At 32.3% G+C, this 21,333-nt stretch overlaps 1 protein-coding gene across 1 annotated transcript in view; it reads right to left on the bottom strand.

Annotated features, from left to right (window-relative positions):
- Nucleotides 1-17,999: 17,999 nt before the first annotated feature.
- The window catches only part of LOC134686945 (USP6 N-terminal-like protein), a 31,199-nt gene continuing 27,865 nt past the window's right edge, over nucleotides 18,000-21,333 (bottom strand). The window contains exon 14 of the mRNA XM_063546805.1: nucleotides 18,000-21,190. Coding sequence (XP_063402875.1) covers nucleotides 20,124-21,190 — 1,067 coding nt within the window. The 3' untranslated portion in view covers nucleotides 18,000-20,123. The remainder of the gene's footprint in view (nucleotides 21,191-21,333) is intronic.

Here is a 21,333-nt window from a genome sequence, read left to right on the forward strand (position 1 = left end):
TATACTATCTACCGGATTTGTAATCACAAAAGCAACACGACGTGTGCCACATGTGGAGCAGGATCTGCTTACTCTTTCGGAGCACCTGAGATCACCCCTAGTTTTTGGTGGGGTTCGTGTTGTTTATTCTTTAGTTTTCCATGTTGTGTCTTGTGTACTATTGTTTTTCTGTTTGTCTTTTTCATTTTTAGCCATGGCGTTGTCAGTTTGTTTTAGATTTATGAGTTTGACTGTCCCTTTGGTATCTTTCGTCCCTCTTTTCTGTCCAATATTGGTACAAATCCAGGATTGTACATTGTACAAGAAAGTCACTAACATTTTAAAAACTTTAACCACAGATTAAATGTATTGTATCCTGGCAAAAAAACAAAGTTCATTTATAAGAAGAATACTGAAAAAAGGGATTTTGTGGTACAAAATTTACTTTTGGATACTATCTTATGATCATAAACAAGCTTCTGTCCTTGTTTGGTACAACTCCAGGATAGTTTAAAATTATTGAAATTTTAAAAACTTCAACCACAGAGAGAATGTAATGTTTCCTGCAAAAAAAAACTAAGTCCATTTATTATATGGTCATTTTTATAAATTTCCTGTTTACTAAAAGAGGGACGAAAGATACCAAAGGGATAGTCAAACTCATAAATCTAAAACAAACTGACAACGCCAGTGGGAGATATTATGGACATAAGTGTGCAAATTGTGATACAAGCATGAAATTTGGTATGAAAGTGAACTAAATGATAGTTAAAAGAAATCAGGTGCTGCACATAAAAAATCCAGTTGGCTACATTTCGTAAATCATTGAAAGCTGTGTTATAGGTATAATCCAATGTAAGTTTTTATAAAACGTAAATTACAGTTCCTTAAGTACGAAAAAACAACACATAAATGACAAAAAAGAGTGACTTCCGGTTCCAAAATGGCGGCAAAATTTTTGAAAATTTGTTTTCTTTATAATTTCTATCAACTTAACAAGTGATATCACATTCTCTGTTAAGATTAAATGCCTAGTTTTGTAAGAAAGACAGGTTGGTTATCTTATATTATCTGACAGTAGGCAAACAAAAAATTGTACAAGGAAGGACAGAACGGTAGCATTTACAGTCACCAATACAGCTGGATTTTTCGCCTCCTCATTTCAAAAGTTCCCGACAGGAGGATGCAACTTTAACGGCAGCTGAAGTCCTTTTTGGTTTCCAACTGTCATCGATTTTTTTCTTTAATCCAACCCCAGTGTTCATGAATTGGTGCATAAATCAGGCTGAGCCGAAACTTGTCCTCCTTGATACGCTGCTCTTTGGGTGTGCTCTGGAAAAAAAACTCTTGTAGGCGGAATTACATCACATTGCCGCTGCTTCCTGGGTAAAAATTTACATCGTTCCTCGTTAACAGCAAATGGTAATATTGTTCTGTCAGGCATGATGCAAACAAATGCTTCTTTTATGCCCATGTATGTGTCTTTATACTTCAGCAAAGAAAAAATACGTCCCTTACATGTTGAAATACTTCCCATGTCAACTAAACTGACCTATTCCCTTTCCCACGAAAATCCGACAAAGTGTCACATCCACTGAATGTATGAATGAAAGGAAGAGTAGCTACACGAGGACCAAACACATTTGATACATCACGTACAGGAAGCCATCAAAAGTCTTCATTCCTTCCAAAACCTATCCACAGTTTGTTCCATCATATTTTAGGAGTGCTGCAATTCTTAATACTACTACATCTGTGTCGGTGCTACCTAAAATTACCGTCTTACAAACATTTTCATAATCATGTTGAACATGGACAAACATTCGTATATCTGCTTCTCCATGGTTACAAGGGGTAGCTGGAAAGTATCATTATTAGTCTCTAAAGAAGCATTTCTGTCGGCAAGACACTTGAAAAATTTTGTTTCGTTGTCATCTTCATAGAGAAAACTACTCCAGAACCAACTTTTGTCTTGTCACATCTAGCCTTTAAATTATTCATTTAATAAACATCTAACACAATGTCTACTCTTGAATGCTAATCGATGCATTTTATTTAAGGCAGTATGACACATTTTCCAAATCATCCAATATTGTTGCCCAACAAGGTGGCCTGGAATTAACCATTGTTGCCCCATCAACGATAAATGCGACAGATTTTGGATCTGCAAATTGCAAAATGTTTCAAGTTTATCCATTTGCACCGATTTAATACCACTGTTTAAAATGACATCCTTAGACAAAACCTGAGAAGTAGTTTGTCTTTATGGATTAAGAAATATTCCAAATCAATGTGTCCACTGCGACAAGAAATAAAAGTCTAGTAAAGATATCGCAATCACTTGTAAGGTTCTCTAGTTTTGTTTTTGACAAAACCGTTTACAGTTTTATTTTACCGACATAAAAGGAAGTTGTTCTTTTTTATCTGATTATAAGAAACAGGTTCTCCTTCGTTTTGCATTTGCTTCAAACGATCTTCGTATTATTTGCCTTTGTTAGTAGCAATAAACAAAGGAACTATGTCAATTGGACATGCTTTGATACTATTTATGCGCTTGAATTTTTACTTGATAACATTTTTATTCGCTTTGGAGATTCCGTATATCGTCAAGTTATTGGAATTCCAATGGGGACTAACTGTGCACCACTTATTGCGGACCTGTTTTTGTATTGTTATGAGTTACAATTTATGACTAAAATTAGCAAAGATCCATCAAAACAACATTTGATACAAAAATTTAACAATACTTTTAGATATTTGGATGATATATTGGCTCTCAATAATGACGACTTCAGTATGTATACTAAAGAAATTTATCCTGTAGAACTTACATTAAATAAAGCTAATGATAACAATGACCACTGCCCTTTCCTCGATCTTGATATCTATATCATAAACGGGAAGCTAAGTACAAAAAATTATGATAAAAGAGATGATTTTTCATTTCCTATTGTTAATTATCCATTTTTAGATGGTGACGTTCCCTTGTCACCATCTTATGGTGTTTATATATCTCAACTTGTACGATTCGCCTGTGTATGTAACAACGTATTAGATTTAACGAGAGAAATTTATGTATTACTGAAAAATTATTACACCAGGGTTTTCGATATCACAAACTATTCAAAACATTTACAAATTTTATCACCGGTATAAGGAAATAATTCGTTAATATAACTCAACATGCAGACATCTTATACGTTCAGGTATTTCACATCCAATTTTTTATGGAAATATTCTTTATAAAGCACAAAAATGTCAGTATTCTCCTCAGAAACTAACGAAACCTTTAAATAGACTTATCAAAAAGGGATATAGTTACGATACTGTTGTCAGGTCATTAAAGATTGCATATTTTGGCTTTAATATTGATTCACTGATAGGGTCTTTGCATCGGAACTAAACACATTTATTTCTAAAAAAAACAGTTGTTGGCATGACACGGGTTATGTTCTTCTCATATATTTTATGATAGTATGATACTAAACCCCTAACGGGAGGGATTGTGCCTGATATTCATATGATGAAGACATAATCTTTCAATCAGTTTAATTGAGGTCTGGAGCTGGCATGTCAGTTAACTGCTAGTAGTCTGTTGTTATTTATGTATTATTGTCATTTTATTTATTTTCTTTTGTTACATCTTTTGACATCGGACTCGGACTTCTCTTTAACTGAATTTAAATGTGCGTATTGTTATGCTTTTACTTTTCTACATTGGCTAGATGTATAGGGGGAGGGTTGAGATCTCATAAACATGTTTAACCCCGCCGCAATTTAGTTAGTCTTGTATGATTTTAAATTTTAGTTTCTTGTGTATTATTCGGAGTTTAGTATGACGTTCATTATCACTGTACTATTATGCATATTTTTAGGGGCCAGCTGAAGGACACCTACGGGTGCAGGAATTCTCGCTACATTGAAGACCCATTGGTTGCCTTCGGCTGTTGTCTGCTCTATGGTCGGGTGGTTGTCGCTCTGACATATTCACCATTTCCTTTCTCAATTTTATCTTTGATCTTTTTAACGAAATCCTTTTGTATTCATTACGTCGTTCATCTGTTATAGAATGCCCCAAACCACAAGATCTTGCAAATTCATCTGATTATCTACTGACCTCTGGTCCAGCTACTATCAATACATCTAAATGGGGTCTTCGGTTAAACCTATGACAACACATCGCCCTTTACAATTGCATTATTTTATTTTTTGTTTGCCTGATCAATTGTGCTATAAGAAAAATATTTTCTGGTGTTACGTACAGTGAAATTATCATTTTTAAAATCTATTGCCACCTGTGGGTGATGTAAGAGAAGGGAAGCCATATCTCGGAGAAGGTCGGTAACGATCGAGAATATGTTACACGATCAAGACCTATATACATACGGTATCATGCTTTATATGGTCTGTTTGTACAAAATATGAATCATGAAATGAGCATACTACCAAATTCACAAGAAGTTCTTATTTTATAATTGAACGCCAGGAATTAAACTGTGGTCGAGATGGTTCTTACACCAGTCTATCAATTCATTGAACGTCACATGACATGACATGATTATAATTTTGCCTTCTTAAGCCGATATATACCATTCAAGCTAAAACACATAGAGTTATCTGATGCGCGTGTCTAGTCCTAGGTACATTTAAACATACATACAAAGATTATGCCGTTCTAGGTGTTGCAATATTGGTTTTAGAGAGGACACATGTCCATCTACTATCACGTAATATATCACCCAGAATTTTATAGCAAGACATTTCAATGTGCAATTCACCTCACATGACGATTAACTTATCTTCTCTGTACAAAAAAGAACATTCCCACTGAATATCCATTACCAAAAGTGGCTGATCTGCCGTTACCATTGATGTTTCTCTCGTATTAACCACATTTTCCGTCTTATCCATCAAATACCTGATGATTGCAACTGAATGGGCTTGTTTTTAAACAGTGGCATCATAGATTTTACACTTACTTGACCAGCTCTACAAGAGCCTTGCTTTTTAGAGAAATGAGATGAACTACGATTTATACCAGTTTGCCCTGATAGTGTATACAAATCAGTCATTGTGTCTATAAATAGTTTGGGCATGCGCAAAATTGTTAAATCACGTGTATCATAACCTTGAAAAATGTTATCAAAACAAATCATAATATCATTGAAAATTCCATATCACTTATTTCATAGTAAATAGTTAAAATGTTTTTTAATGAATTTTATTACATTTTTTCGCATGCGCCAACCCTGTATATGTCAAATACTCATGTCTAGTGAATTATTCACATGTAAGGAAGGTAGCTACCAAACCTGACAGCTGTTTTTCACTATAAGAAGGCAAACGAAAAGTTTTCCAGAAAAAAATCAGTATTTTCAAACTGAAAAAACAGCCATTTTAGAAAACGGCGGTGGCCATCTTGAAAAAAAAGATTTTTATTAATGGCCAGAAGTTGTTTCTCAAAAAGTATATAATAATGATGTTTGGTAATTTTCATGCTTGTATCATCATTTGCACAATTCCCTCGATTTTGATTGCTAATATCTTCCACTAATGGCTAAAAATGAAAAAGACAAACAGAAAAACAATAGTACACATGACACAACAAAGAAAACTAAAGAATAAACAACACGAACCCCACCAAAAACTAGGGGTGATATCAGGTGCTCCAGAAGGGTAAGAAGATCCTGCTCCACATGTGGCACCCGTCGTGTTGCTTATGTGATTACAAATCCGGTAAATAGTCTAATTCGGTAGGTCACATTCATGAAAGGTGTTGTAAATGTGTGTATTGGTTATTTCCAAGTACAGAAATATCGTTATCATTGTATTAAGAGAGTGTATATAAGTTATCAGAAGTTATTTCTAGTATTTAGTTTATTGAATGAGTAATTAACGTACGTTTTACTTTATGTTATTAGCTGTATCGATAACGTCATATATGGCGCAACTTTGTCATGTATTGTTCAGAACGTTACCGTTGGGTCAATATTTTAAGCGTGAACCAAACAGTGTACATTTATGAGTTCTTGTTAAACTGGAAGAGTTAATATGTCTAGATATGTTTATTTATAAGAGTGTATGATTATAAGCATTTTGAGTAGAAGACTCCTATATTTTATGTAAGCGTTTTACGTTATGATTTTCTTCCTGCTTATAATATTTGATCATATTTACTTTACTTCATAATACCAGTGCAACGTCATGTACCAATGAGTTTTATACAATTACAGTGCATCATAAGCCTCTAAAGGCTGGTTGGTATAAATATACATGTTAATTGACTGCTTATGTTTAAAATTGTAATATATTGTATTTCATGTATATGTATATGTACCAAGTTGTACTTTAAAAATAAAAAATATCTATCTATCTATCTATACAAAAGTGACGTAAATTTACCAGTGTGATTCAAATTACAGAGAGATTATAGTGTCAAGTTGACACTTCTAAAGACTAAAGACTAAAGTTCGTCAGTCTGTGCTGTTTTTACGTTTGGCTTGCAGCAAAGCTCATCCCGGGGGGTCATAGGGTAGGAAGTAGCGCATTAGCTGTATGCCATGCAATTTATTTATATTGTCATTGAAATATGAAAGATAATCCCAGTTGACCCGTACGAAAATACATGAGAACGAATATTATTTGAGTAGCTTCGCCCCGTATGTTTATTATATATTATTGTTGGAATATTGTACTTGTATGGAAACATTTCGGCTGTTTAATAAAAGTATCATTTTTACTATTGATCATTTATTCACGCTACCAATGATGAGAGAGAACCGACAACAGTTTTGACGTCCGTGTTTATTTATTATCCCGTGTATTTACTAGTTTTATGAGTATTCGTATTTGCTGGCTTTATAACTATATCAAAACATAGCAAGAAGCAGAAATTACGACAAAAGGGAAGGGGATTGTAGTTACGATGTAAGGAACATATCCGATATCATTTGTGAAACGGTTATTCCATAACGGTCAAACAACTCGTGATGGCGTCCGTAAAATTTACGAAGGGATGATTTCAACTTCACCATTTGGAACTCTTGGTTTAATACTTTTTTGTGAGCAGTAACCCTCTATCAGGAAAATCATGATAGGAAATGCAAGCACGGAAATATCGTATCAATTGGGAGATATATACCCCGTATGCAGGTGCTGCTGGAATGTTGCTTCTTAGAAATGGAAAATTCACAATTGAAAAGCTGAAATCATCTCTTTTGTCGTAAAGTTTTGTTTTCAACCGACCCTCATTGTCAATTTCTAGATGTAAGTCAAGATATGAAGCCGACTTAACTGTATCTGTAGTATCCTTTATCTCCAGTTCGATGGGATAGATGCGTTCCACATAGTCACCAAATTTTGAATTGTTTAGTAAAGAACGTCATCTATATAGCGGAAAGTAGGGTTAAAGGATATTGCTAACTTCTTATCTTTCTACCAAAGAAGTTCCTGCATGAAGTCAGCCTCATAATAATAAAGAAACAAGTCGGCAAGTAGAGGGTCACAGTTTGTTCCCATTGGGATGCCGACAGTCTGTTGAAAAACACGTCCTCCGAACGTAACAAATATGTTGTCAATCAAGAAATCAAGCATCTTGATAATATCGGTTTCAGAGAATTTTTTGTTTGAATCAGAGTGATTCTTTACAAAGTAGGATTTATCCCTCCCTAAGACAAGATACTTGTATCTACGTTGGCCATTCTTTTTTATGAAGCAAAGTAATACCAACTCTTTCAATTTGTCTTTTACTTTGGAATGTGGAATACTTGTGTAAAGAGTAGAAAAGTCAAATGTTTTTTTACTGTTACAAGATGAAAGAGAGTTAGATTGTATGTACACAAAATATCTTTGGAATTTTTAAGTATCCAAGTACTAAGAATTAAGTACTAAACTTTGAATTTTACCAAAAAAAGTAAGAATTTTCTTATCCCACTATAAATAAACTTAGCCGTATTTGGTACAACTTTCAGGAATTTTGGGTCCTCAATGCTCTTCAACTTTGTACTTGTTTGACTTTATAACTATTTTGATCTGAGCGTCACTGATGGGTCTTATGTAGACGAAACGCGCGTCTTGTGTGTTATATTATAATCCTGTTACCTTTGAAAACTATTAAAAGAAAAATACGGAAAAACAGCATTTTTTTTTTTAATTTTCTTCAGGATACTATATTCTGATCATTAACAAGTGTCTGTCCAAGTTTATTAAATAATAAAAAATAGTTTAAGAAAATTATTAAAATTTCAAAAACTTCAACCAAAGAGTGAATATGTGTGGACGTCGCCGACGACGACGGAATGTAAGTCAACTGTGTCTCGTTTTTTCGACTAAAGTCGAAGGCTCTACAAAAATGAACATATAATTGATAGTCATGTCAACACCAAAGTGCTTACTTCTGTGCTGGTAATACCCTACGTCCACCCGCAATGGCATCGCTATCAAAGGTACCAGGTTTATAATTAATACGCCATACGCATGTTTCGTCTACATTAGACTCAACAGTGACGCTCAGATTAAAATAATTAGAAAGCTAAACAAGACAAAAACTCGATAAACTTTACTTTGACTAATGAACAAGGAAATGAGGTCAAGGTCAGATGATACATGGTACACCTCACAATCATTCTTTACAAAAACAAATGAAATATCCATTCCCAAAATATCATTCCAGATTATTACAAAGTCTTTAAATACTATTAAACTTGCCTTCAATTAATTTTAAAAATATCTCTGCATAAACAGTAAATTTTTAACTATATGCGATACATAATTTCTACTTTAACATTAGACTTTGTGCCGAATCTTTTATTTACTATGGCTCTGATTACAATTTCTATTAGTTGTGCCCCGATTGTGGATTGTGTTAGAATATTTGACTTAGCCTAGTTTCTGGCATAATGAATGTGGTCTATGAACTTAAAAAAATCGATATTTGACATTTGTCATAGTTGGCACAAGAATCAACTAGAGGCTCTAAAGAGCCTGTGTCGCTCACCTTGGTATATGTGAATTAAACAAAGGAAGCAGACAGTTCATGACAAAATTGTGTTTAGGTGATTGTGATGTGTTTGTACATCTTACTTTACTTAATATTCTTGCTGCTTACAATTATCTCTATCTATAATTAACTTGTCCGTGTAGTTTCAGTGGAAAATGTTAGTAAAAATTTACAAATTTTATGAAAATTGTTAAAAATTGATTATAAAGGACAATAACTTCTAGGGGGTCAATTGACCATTTTGGTCATTTTGACTTATTTTTTAGTCTTAAATTGCTGTACATTATTGCTGTTTACAGGTTATCTCTATCTATAATAATATTCAAGATAATAACCCAACACAGCAAAATGTCCTTGAAATTACCAATTTAGGGGCAGCAACCTAACAACGAGTTAACAGATTCATCTAAAAATTTCAGAGCAGATAGATCTTGACCAGATAAACAATTGTACCCATTCTCAGATTTGCTCTAAATGCTTTGGTTTTTGAGTTATATGCCAAAAACTTCATTTTACCCCTATGTTCTAATTTTAGCCCTGACGGCCATCTTGGTTGGTTTGCCCGGTCACAAACACAATTTTTAAACTAGATAGCCTAATAATGATTCTGGCTATGTTTGGTAAAATATGGCCGAGTAGTTTCAGAGGAGAAGATTTTTGTAAAAGTTAACTAAGATTTACGAAAAATGGTTAAAATTGACTATAAAAGGGCAATTACTCCTAAAGGGGTCAACTGACCATTTTGGTCATGTTGACTTATTTGTAAATCTTACTTTGCTGAACATTATTGCTGTTTACAGTTTATCTCCATCTATAATAATATTCAAAATAATAACCAAAAACAGTAAAATTTCCCTAAAATTACCAATTTGGGGGCAGCAACCGTACAATGGGTTGTCTGGTTCATCTGAAAATTGCAGGGCAGATAGATCTTGACCTGATAAACAATTTTACCCCTGTCAGATTTGCTCTAAATACTTTGTTTTTTTAGTTATAAGCCAAAATCTGCACTTTGCCCCTATGTTCTATTTTTAGCCAAGGCGGCCATCTTGGTGGGTTTTCCCGATCACAAAACACAAATTTTAAACTAGATAGCCTTATAATGATTCTGGCTATGTTTTGTAAAATTTGGCCCAGTAGTTTCAGAGGAGAAGATTTTTGTAAAAGTTATCCAAGATTTACGAAAAATTGTTAAAAATTGACTATAAAGGGCAATAACTCCTAAAGGGGTCAACTGACCATTTTGGTCATGTTGACTTATTTGTAAATCTTACTTTGCTGAACATTATTGCTGTTCACAGTTTATCTCCATCTATAATAATATTCAAAATAATAACCAAAAACAGTAAAATTTCCCTAAAATTACCAATTTGGGGGCAGCAACCGTACAATGGGTTGTCTGAATCATCTGAAAATTTCAGGGCAGATAGATCTTGACCTGATAAACAATTTTACCCGATGTCAGATTTGCTCTACATGCTTTGGTTTTTGAGTTATAATCCAAAAACTGCATTTTACCCCTATGTTCTATTTTTAGCCATGGCGGCCATGTTTTTTTATGAAATGGGAATTAAAACACAAACTTTATTCTAGATACCCTAGGAATCAATCAGATGAAGTTTGGTTTGAATTGGATCTGTAGTTTCAGAGGAGAAAATTTTTGTAAAAGTTAATGACGACGGACGCAGGACGACGACGACGACAAACGACGGACGCCAAGTGATGGGAAAAGCTCACTTGGCCCTTCGGGCCCAGTGAATTAAAATTGTATACAGTTAAGTTCAGTGTACAAAGAACCCCGCATATTCAATTTTTTTGAAATCAAACAAAATTAAATTTTGGACCCTTAGAAACTTAATTTTGACAAATTGGAAACCAGTCCCAAAATCAAAAATATAATTACAGTTATATTCATCACAGCAAAGATCCCCAATATTTTTGTTGTAAATTTTTTTTACCAAACAAAATCAAATTTTTGTCCCTTAGAAACTTAATGTTGACAAATTTGAAACCAGTCCCAAAATCAAAAATCTAATTACAGTTATATTCAGTACAGCAAAAATCCCCAATATTTTTGTTGTAATTTTTTTATCAAACAAAATTAAATTTTGGACACTTTGCACCTGAATGTGACCCAATTTGAATACGGGCCCCAAGATTTAAAATCTTAAAAAATATGAATGAACTATATATGAAACCAACTCTTTAGACCCAAAGGTGAACCAATTAAAAACGGGGCTCAAAATCCAAATACACTGTCAAATTCAGCATATAGAAGAAACCCCCAAAAAATTGAATTAAACCACATTAAAATTGGTAAAAAAAAAATAAGCAAGTAATACCAAGTACAGCATTGTTTTGGTTCCATTTCCTAAATGGTTACGGCCATAACCCAAAAGTCAATCCCAATCTTTCTTTATTTGGTTTTGAACCTTGTGATGCAATTTCAGAGAGATCCATAAAATGCCTTCAGACAACAACACTGATGTTACATTTTTAGGATCGCAAAATTACACCACATATAGTTGACCTAAAGTTTAAAAAGATGGACGAAATATACCAAAGGGACAGTCAATCTCAGATTTAAAATAAACTGACCACGCCATGGCTAAAAACTAAAAAGACAAACAGACAAATAATAGTAGAGCATCTGAGAAACAGACCTAATCAGGTAAAACGAAGTCAATGTCAAGTGAACACTGTCTCTCATGGACATGTAGATGTTGAAAGGTACAAATGTACCAAATGTAGGTATCATTTTACTCATGATAAACGAGAAATTTTCCTAAGCAGTCAATGAACTATGAAATGAGAACTAGAGATTAAACATATGACAGACGGAAACATTAACATAAGGTATCTGCATAAAAGGTAGGAAGCATCCAGGTCCTCTACTTTCTGAAATATTTTACACAGCCAACGCCGGATATTAATTCTTATGGTCTCGAGTTCGCCTTTAAGTTCAAGAGATTGTGGCTTTGAACCCCATCCGAGTCAATTCAAAGACTTTATAAAATTGTATACTAAGTATTTCTGCTTCTACGCTAAGTACCCAGTCTTAAAATCAACGACTGTTTGATGTTGATCAAAACCATCTGTCAGAGTAATGTAATGTGTCTTCATGCAGACTGTCGCCTTAACAACTATCAGGTAAAAAAAGCGACACAGAGTGTCGTCTTCGTGCAGTGCAGGGTTAATATTCATATTAAACCAACATGTTTTCATCCTGCATCTGCATTTTAATTTGCCACTGGACTTTAAGCAGCCAGCCATCCATCATCCTCATCCTTACGTTCTTGCATACTGTGACTTAATTGTAAATCGTACAAAAAGCACAGCCTGATACGACCAGAGGGGTCAAACCCTGAAAAGTCTGAACGGATTGTGATCAAATCTTTGACATAATATAGGTTTCTGACACAAACTAAATGTGGTAAAAGATCTTAAAATCTATTGTGCAATACTGTTCTATTGGAAATTTCTCCCCCCCCTTTTGGAGCAATTACCCTCCAAACTCAATCCAAGCTTTCATTTTGTAGTTCTATTTTAAAGAAATACATACACTTAAACACAACTTATGGTCTAGAAACTAAAAAAATGCTTGTTAATGGCCCTTCCCCCCCTTATTCCTGCATGTTTAGGGCGATTACCCCCAAACTCAATCCCAGTGTGATATGGAACATTGTGGTACTATGTTAGTGAGATCCATACACTTTCACAAGTTATTGTCCAGAACCTACAATCATGCTTGTTTTTGCCCTCTTTTTGACTCCTGTTTCCTAAACTGTTGGTACGATAACAGCCCCCTCTAAGATCAATCCTAACCTACCTTTTGAGGTATTGAACCTTCTGGTAAAATTTCATAGAGATCCATTCACATACACTTAGGTAATAAAAGACAACATCATAGCATTATACAAAAGCAAACAAATTTGTGTGTTCGTATAAAAATTGTTAAATGAAAAATACACCAGTCTAGTCAGGAGCTCGTGAGGTATTATGGACTGACTTGTACTGTCTCTCTGTACACTGGTAGGGACAAAATAGTACCATATTAATTTTAAGTGAGAAAATTCAAATGGCAAACAACAAAAAACAAGTTTAAATCAAGTTTTGACACCTTTATATCCTTGATATAATAATAAAAACAAATTAACAAATTAAAACACTGTGTCTATATCAACAGATGGTTTTTATACTTACTAGACATACTCTACATAATCCAGCAAAGACATTTCTGTTCTTTGTTTGTATACTAAATTAAGAAAAATTTCTATCAAAATTCCTATAACATAACATGACTATTGAGATTTTAATACATGCAAAAAAAATATATAATATGTGATGTTAATGTACTTCACTTTCAAAAAAACATAATAAAATGCTTGATGTTGTTCATAAAATTTTGTTCTTCTGACAGCAGTTTCCATTCCAATGTATCAAAATAGTTATAGTTATAGTTATGTGATGCAAATCAGGATATAGTTCTTACATAAAGAATGCACCAATTTAATCGTTACCCTACATGAATTTAACATTAATCATCCGTCCTATTCCTGTCAGTCATGTGTGAATATATTTTGACTTTCGTTAATCTCTTTAAAATTGTATATATGTATTTCATTTAAATTAACATTTAATTTTTAAGATACATTCGATAAAAAGGCATGTATTACTAGAGGGTTTTAAAATTTAACCAAGGTATCACAATTGTATTGCATTACAAAAGAATGAAGTCTTCCATACAATGTGGATTATTGCATTACACAAACAATATTGTATATAGGCAATTTCTTTTCAAAATTGTTGATGTTTTTAGCTAGTTCAACTTCTACATCTCTCATTTTCCCTAGTTTTATCTACTTTTTTTAATTGAAATTATACTGAATTTTATAAGTATACTGTAATACTTAAAACTAGAACATAAACTTTGATCTTCCTTGATTATCTCCTGTTTTCTCATCACATGAACAGTGCTAACACAATACTGATCTTATACACCATGTAATACATGCCTTTCTATAGTAATTCATCAAATATCATTTTTTTAATCAAACTTTATGTAAAAAGAAATGGAAATAAATGCTAATAGTTTTACTGTTAGACTAGTAAATACAAAAGAGTATGTTCAGAAATAGCCTCATTTGGCAAAATTCAATTACTTCCAATCTATATAAAATGCATTGTGATCTACGTCAACATTTTTTTTAAAAATGTTTTGTGAAAGTTATTTACTTTCATTGTGAGCCAACAACTGAGTTTTGTTGATCCCGGCCCATGTAAAAAAAAAGTATATGTTAGGCCAGGATTTTTTAATTTGTTGGTTTACGGATCCGCCGACCCGATTTTGCCGATTTCCAAAATAAAAATAAAATCGAATTTTCAGGCTTTTTTTTATTCTCGCCGACCCTAAGAAATGCATTATCCCTGAAAAATAATTAAAATATCCTTTTTTATGAAATAAAATGCATTAATCACTAACAGAAGTGATGACACTTTCTGTTGTGAAAAATTAAACTTTCAGTTTACGTTTCTAAAAATAGACAAATCAATTATTAATGACCTTGAAATGTTGTTTGCGCAAATAATTTTGCGGAACGGAACCTGTGTTTAAAACCAATTACACAATAAGTTCGTTTCCCTTATTTGTCACCAGTCCGTAAGATGCATGTTCTCATATAAATAGACTTGTCCAAATGTGGACAGGTGGAAGTTCAAAACATCAAGTTAAAATACTAAATTTTAACAAATCATTGGATATTTTCTTGTATCATAGATAATAAAAAAAATATCGTCCATTTGGATAAAAAACGGGAATGCACGACAACAGATTATTTAACCTGATATTCTCGTTTTTCCAATGGACGAGTCTATTACGTTTTTGACACGTGTGTTGAAACTTATTTTCGTACGACGTTTTTACTTTTTTTTTCTTTATCAGTTTTTGTGCTTATTATTTTATCACCAAGTTTTGATTAAAAGCTAAGTCAAATAACTGACATGAATCTGTTTTTCTTGTTTGTGAATTGACAATTAAATTTCGTCTTTGTCAGTGTACCCCCCCCCCTTTTTTTACGGGAAATTATTAGACAATGTCATGCGATGTTTACAGCTGAGCAATAATAATTATCAAACTAAAATTTAAGAACGATGAAAAAATAGTATGACAAACATATATTAGAAAGGTGAAATATATTTTTATTTTTCATATCAGTTTTCTGTCTTGAAAGATCTTTTTTTTCTTTTTTTTTTCCGACCGACCGACCGGACTTTTTCATGGAGAAAATCCGTAAAACAACAAATTAAAAAACCGTGGCCTTAGAACAGAAAAAACATACCAAAGATAAAAAAAATAAAAATCTAAGAAATTATTTATACCAAAGATTCTTGACAATCTCATTTCAAAATTTAAAAAGTGAACTCCTTTTTGACAGACAAATTTTCACAGTAACTTACTCTAATATGACAACCACAGTCAACATGTAACAAAGATATTTTCAAAATGACACCATTTTCTAACATTCAACTACTTTCAGAACTAAATTGTATGTGAAAAATAGAAAAAGTCATTGTGTTTAATACAAAGAATACACATATTCTATTCTACCACACTGTATACAAATTGGCAACAAAATATCAAAATGAAAGACTTCTTAAGCTAATTTGTTATCTGCATATTATTTACATATCTAAACAAACACATAAAATATGACAACAAGGAAATATTAATTAACTGACAACAATAAACTGTGGAAAAAATTATTAAATGATTACCATTGTTGTAATCTTTGGCAAAACCCTAATTTCATTATATAGGGATGTTTACTTCTGCGATAATGACTACTTATGTGCTTACTTCTTACAACACAGAAACCAATAGGTTTGTCACAAAATAGTGGATTGGCTTGCTTGTCTGGGCTCTTTAATAAAAACATTAATGGGACCCAGGGAAGGCAACTTAAATTTCCCACTATGTGTGGAAGCGAAATATTGCTTTGAACAGGATAAAAAGTATGCAGGACTCTAAATCACTTCTATGGGTGGTCACTCTGTTCTTTAAGTGCCTTCCCTTGGTACCATGTATGTTTTATTGGAACAGCCCTCATAACCATCTGCTTAAAACAGTTTAACAAACATTTACATTATAGGTGAGGCAGTTGTATGTGTTGTTAAATTTATTTCAAAGTAACCCATAAATCTCATAGATTCAAATTAATGTTCATGCCCTTGCAATAGGGCCTTCAAAAACTACTTTGCAGCAATAAATTTTGTCTAGTCATTCTATTGACAAGATGATATAAAAACGATATGAAGATATCAAACAAACTGTAAAATGTCGCTGTTAGAAACAGTACACTATCATTTTCTATATAAGCACCAATACTAGCCATTGTTGAACACATTAATTTTTAATAGTCTTTGAAGTTAGACCAAATTTTAGAAATTTCACATCAATTTAAACTCAAAATATATGTATCCTGAGATTGTAATATTAAAAATAGTGAAGCTTTAAAAACCACAGAAATTTTTGTCATATAAGATAATTATAAAAAAAAATGTCTGAAGAAAAAAATAGGAAACATCATTTTTTTAATAAGGTGTTTTCCAATTGTCTGTATCATTATGAACAGAACCAATTCAGTGCACTGAAGATTGACATATGTTTATTTAGATTTGTATCATAACACCTTATAAACAAAAATATATTTAGTTTGAAAATCTTAAATTTCCATTTTTTTATGTTTAAACTAATTCCTACAGTAGATTTTTAAACTGACAAATGGGGCTAAAGTTCAAAGAATATATCAATTATATAATATGGTGAGGTCCTGATGAAACCAACAACCTATCAAATTGTTACGTTTACAGAAACTTGTGGATACTCAATAAAATAGATCTACTACACCGTTGCTTGTTAATTACAATATTTATCAACTAAAGATAATTGAAATATGAAAAAAAATACCCAGTAATATCCAATTAAGTTTGATGTCAAATGAGTTGGCTTAAAGTCCTTTTATTAAATTGATTGCATTGAATTTCAAGGTAATTACAAAACAGGTAATAGATATAGGAAGGTGTGGTATGAGACAACTCTCCGTCCAAGTCTAATCTAATGTTTTACCCCTGATCAATCAATTCTTCAAATGATGATAATTTTCAACAAGCAAGACTGAGACTGTTTTAAGTAAATCTTGACTTTGTTTACATGATAAATTGGCTGAGTAATGATTTATATGCATTCAAATTTAAGAAATTTTACAAACTTTTAAAAGATGTGATCTCAAATTACTAAGGTAAGCATGTGAACATGTACCATCACTCCTATTTTTAATATATCAGTGTCAGGATAGATTAGTTTAATATTAATTTCTGTACAGATGTTGGTTATAACTGTTATGATTATACATCAGTGAAATATATATATATTAAACCACATCAAAACAATCATCTGGGTCACAACCATTGATAGTAAAAATAATAAGACTTTACACGAAAACTAAATTAAAAGAAAGAAAAGATAACTACTGCATATGAATTAGAAATGCTGCCAAATATTGAACCCTTTTTGTTCAAAAATTCTACCAGTTCCATAAATTTCATTCTCATTCCTCATAAGTCTTGTGAGTTAATAGACTTAAGTATCTGTAATGATTGTGACAACTCAGAAGAGCTCTTTTTCATCTTTAAAAGACCTTATTTCTGGAAGCTCAGGAAGATATTTGTTTTATTTCTGTCAAATTCAAAACATTGCATGGTCCAGAATGCATTATTCAAATTGCTCTTTTTTAAGATGCATTAGAAATCATTTTAAACAAATTTGCCATTTAAGTCAATTAATTTTATTTTATTGCATACATAAAATTGTGCATTTCTTTCCAATTAACCATAATCTTTTATGGGCAGCATTTTACAATAAACTACATAAAAACCTACTGCTAAACACCAAAAATACAGAAAACATCACTGCAATGTTCATATGAAGGATGCGTTCCCATCATGGCTCAAGCTTAAGAAGGAGTCAATATGTCATTATAATTTCTTTGTGTTTCACATATAAAAATTAGCAAGAAATCACATTTATTTCTATACCTTCATTGAATTTAATATAAGACAAAACAATTGAAAATGTGAGATAATGAAATATGCATATTACATAAATTGAGTATATGATGAGCATGCCTTTACAATATGAAAATGATATTAAATTAAAATGAAAGTGAAAACACAAAAAATGACGAAAAGCAGCTATGAATACACATTGGCACATGTTAGTAATCTGGATTGCTCATGGTTCTGCTATATTGGTTTATTTCTGTAGTAACACACATTTAGGAAAGCTATATAATCGGATAATGATATGTTTAATGTATATGTATATTGTAATAAACATATTAAAATTCTACTTTCAACAAAACATTTCTTAAAATAACTGTTGTGGACACATTTTATAACAATTATGTATATTCTCAAAAAATGTAAGTTGAATCTTATTATTGTTATTGTAATCATGGTTATAATCTGTGCATATACCGATTCCACAATTGTGTCATAGGAAAAACAACATTCATCAAGGTTTATATATTATATATCAGAAATCCTTGTTTTAAAAATTCCAATAGAAATTTAAATGTCCTAAGTGGATATATATCAATCCTTGGTTCTTAAAAATAAATTCGCCCTTAAAAGAAGGGGTCCACAAACTGATTATAAAAAGTAGCAACCCCCCCCAAGGAAAACTCATCTTAGAACTTAATAAATAGATTTAACAATTTTATGTATACATTGCACATCATTTCAAGTATCTACATACGACTGAGGTAAAAGTAAATGCATATGCAATAAGTAAGTTTGATCTTTTTTAGTACTTGACCATTGAGATCATACCTATATTCATTTACACATGTACTGCATCTAGAGTCAGTTTTTGGTACTCATACTCCAAAATCAACCAATCAAAATGTTTGATTTCATGTTTCGAGCATGATTTTTGCGCTCCAAGCACTAAGCAAAGTTTTATAACTTCAACCCCAGAAATTCAACTGTAGCAAGCTATTCAATGTCATGGCAGTATTTTCATTTCTATGACAAATGGTTTGAAATATAAGATACATATACTGTATATTCTCTGGTCTAAAGGTGTCAAATAAATGACCTGAATTAAATGTCTCCATAAAATACAGATAGATTGGTCTTTTTATTTTACTGGTCATAAACTGATAAATGAACAATGGTAAATAGCACTGTTAATGAAACTTGTCAATTATGGATCATACAGAAAAGTTGGAAATGTTTCCAACAAATAGAGCTTTGACAGTAATTGTTGATAATGTTCTGCATGTTCTGTAGGCTGTTTAACAATCATCAACAAGTTATCAACAAGGCAAACAGTTGTAATGAAACATTTTTTTCATGTTATATTTTAAGAATATTTTCATAATGGTGGAAAAGGGTCTGAAAAAAAGGGAATGTCTGACTGAGACGGGCCTACAATCCAAAGGTAATAACCATTTAAAAACTAATTTATTGTTGACCTCACAGTCTTCAAGCGAAATTTTCTATCGAAAATTAAAATGGCTATTGAAGGACAATTTGTTGGGCAACTAAATCTTAACTAAAAAAGCAAATAAAATCCAAACTGAGAATGTATATATGAATTTCAGCAACAGTTATATCACTCTTTTCAAAATGACGTTTTTAGTAAAAAAAACAACCAAAAAAATGTTTTTTTTTATTTGTATCCATAAAATTAAATTCTTTCAAAGTAATAAAAGCAAACTTTTATAGAAAAGCATGATTTAAATGAATTTATCATCAAGAAAATAAAACTTTCATCAAAATGGTATTGGCAATGAAATTACTTTTCAGGTAAATCAGTAAATAATACAGTAGTGTTTTCTTTTGTACAATTAAACAATTCAAGATAAATTTCTGTGAGAAAGAGGTTTTCTATCTAATGTTTTATCTGATGATCATTGCACTATTGGTTAAAATTTAGACTGCAAATAAAAGTTTACAAAAATATGTAAGAAGTATTATACTCTTTCATCATTCGTAACCTTAGATGTATACTTGTATGTATTTATGAAAATTACATCTTTAAAAAATAACAACATATTTGCCGACTATTACAAATAGATTTGAGCTAATGTTGACTTTGCTTTACAACAGAAAATGAAGTAGACATTTCTGAATGCCAGCTCTGTGACTTAGTACCTAGATAACCATTACTATAATCAGAGATATATACACCATTATTAGAATTCTTTTCATCAATCATTGCATCGCCCCGAGAGAAAATAGTTTGAGAGTTTAATTCTTCATCCTCGTTCTGATCCACCCAATCCTTATTAGATGCACGGATGTAGCCGTCTGACTTGCTGGCTGGTACATGTATTTCAGTAACATATCGTGGACTAGTTTCAATGTGATTTTTATGATTAGTATGATTGATGTCAGTTTCTCTTTGTGGACTAGTGTCAACGTACGGAAATGGATCATTGAGGGGATGCATATCAATATCGTCACCTGCTTGGGGGTCAAAGTTCACATTTTCAGTTTCCATGTTATCGTAATCTGAGTGTACTGAGGGAGTTTGTTGACCGTTTAATTCAGCAATATTTTCTACGGTTGTTTCGTGAGAGTTATGGCTATAGTTTGCAGTAGTTGGAGACATATCGTCATTGACAGGAGTATATCTGGCTTCTTCGCCCATGTCAGAATCACCTGCATAAGATGTCCGCGAACTTTGCATTGATAGTTTTGCATGATAATCAGCCAAAGACAAACGAGAATTTGCAGCAGTATCATAGTATGAAGACTGGTCATCAAATGACAATTGGCTTGACTGCATAGATGATGACTCTGCATGACTTCTTCCAAGCTCGGGTGTAAATGAATTAGATAAACCTCTCTTTCGAAGGTACCCTGCCTTTCCTTTGTGAGGGTTTCGTTTGAAATGTTCATCTGCTGAATTTGGGTTACGTCCTTTTATTATTTGTTCAATACTAGGTTCAATTTCTAGACCAAAAGGAAGAGTAGCTTCCTCATTAACTTTAGCTTTTGGAGGTAGTAACATCTTAGCTTTATTCAGTTCCTCTATACTGACTTGTATCTGGTCCATGACAGCATCTTCTTCATAACCAAAATCTTTCTCTAGCCCCGACTGTAAATAGGCAACAGCATTTTCCATGCTAAACTTTACTAACCTTCCTAGAAAATAAATTCAGATTAGTTGTTTACTATGCCCAGAGTGCAATAATGATTTAAGATTTTATTTAAAAGATTTAATTTTCAGATGTTTCTAAGATGTCATTGTGTTATAATAGTTCATAACTTGTCAAAGTCCAATCACT

Source organism: Mytilus trossulus, chromosome 10, assembly GCF_036588685.1.
Source record: "Mytilus trossulus isolate FHL-02 chromosome 10, PNRI_Mtr1.1.1.hap1, whole genome shotgun sequence".
NCBI lineage: Eukaryota > Metazoa > Mollusca > Bivalvia > Mytilida > Mytilidae > Mytilus > Mytilus trossulus.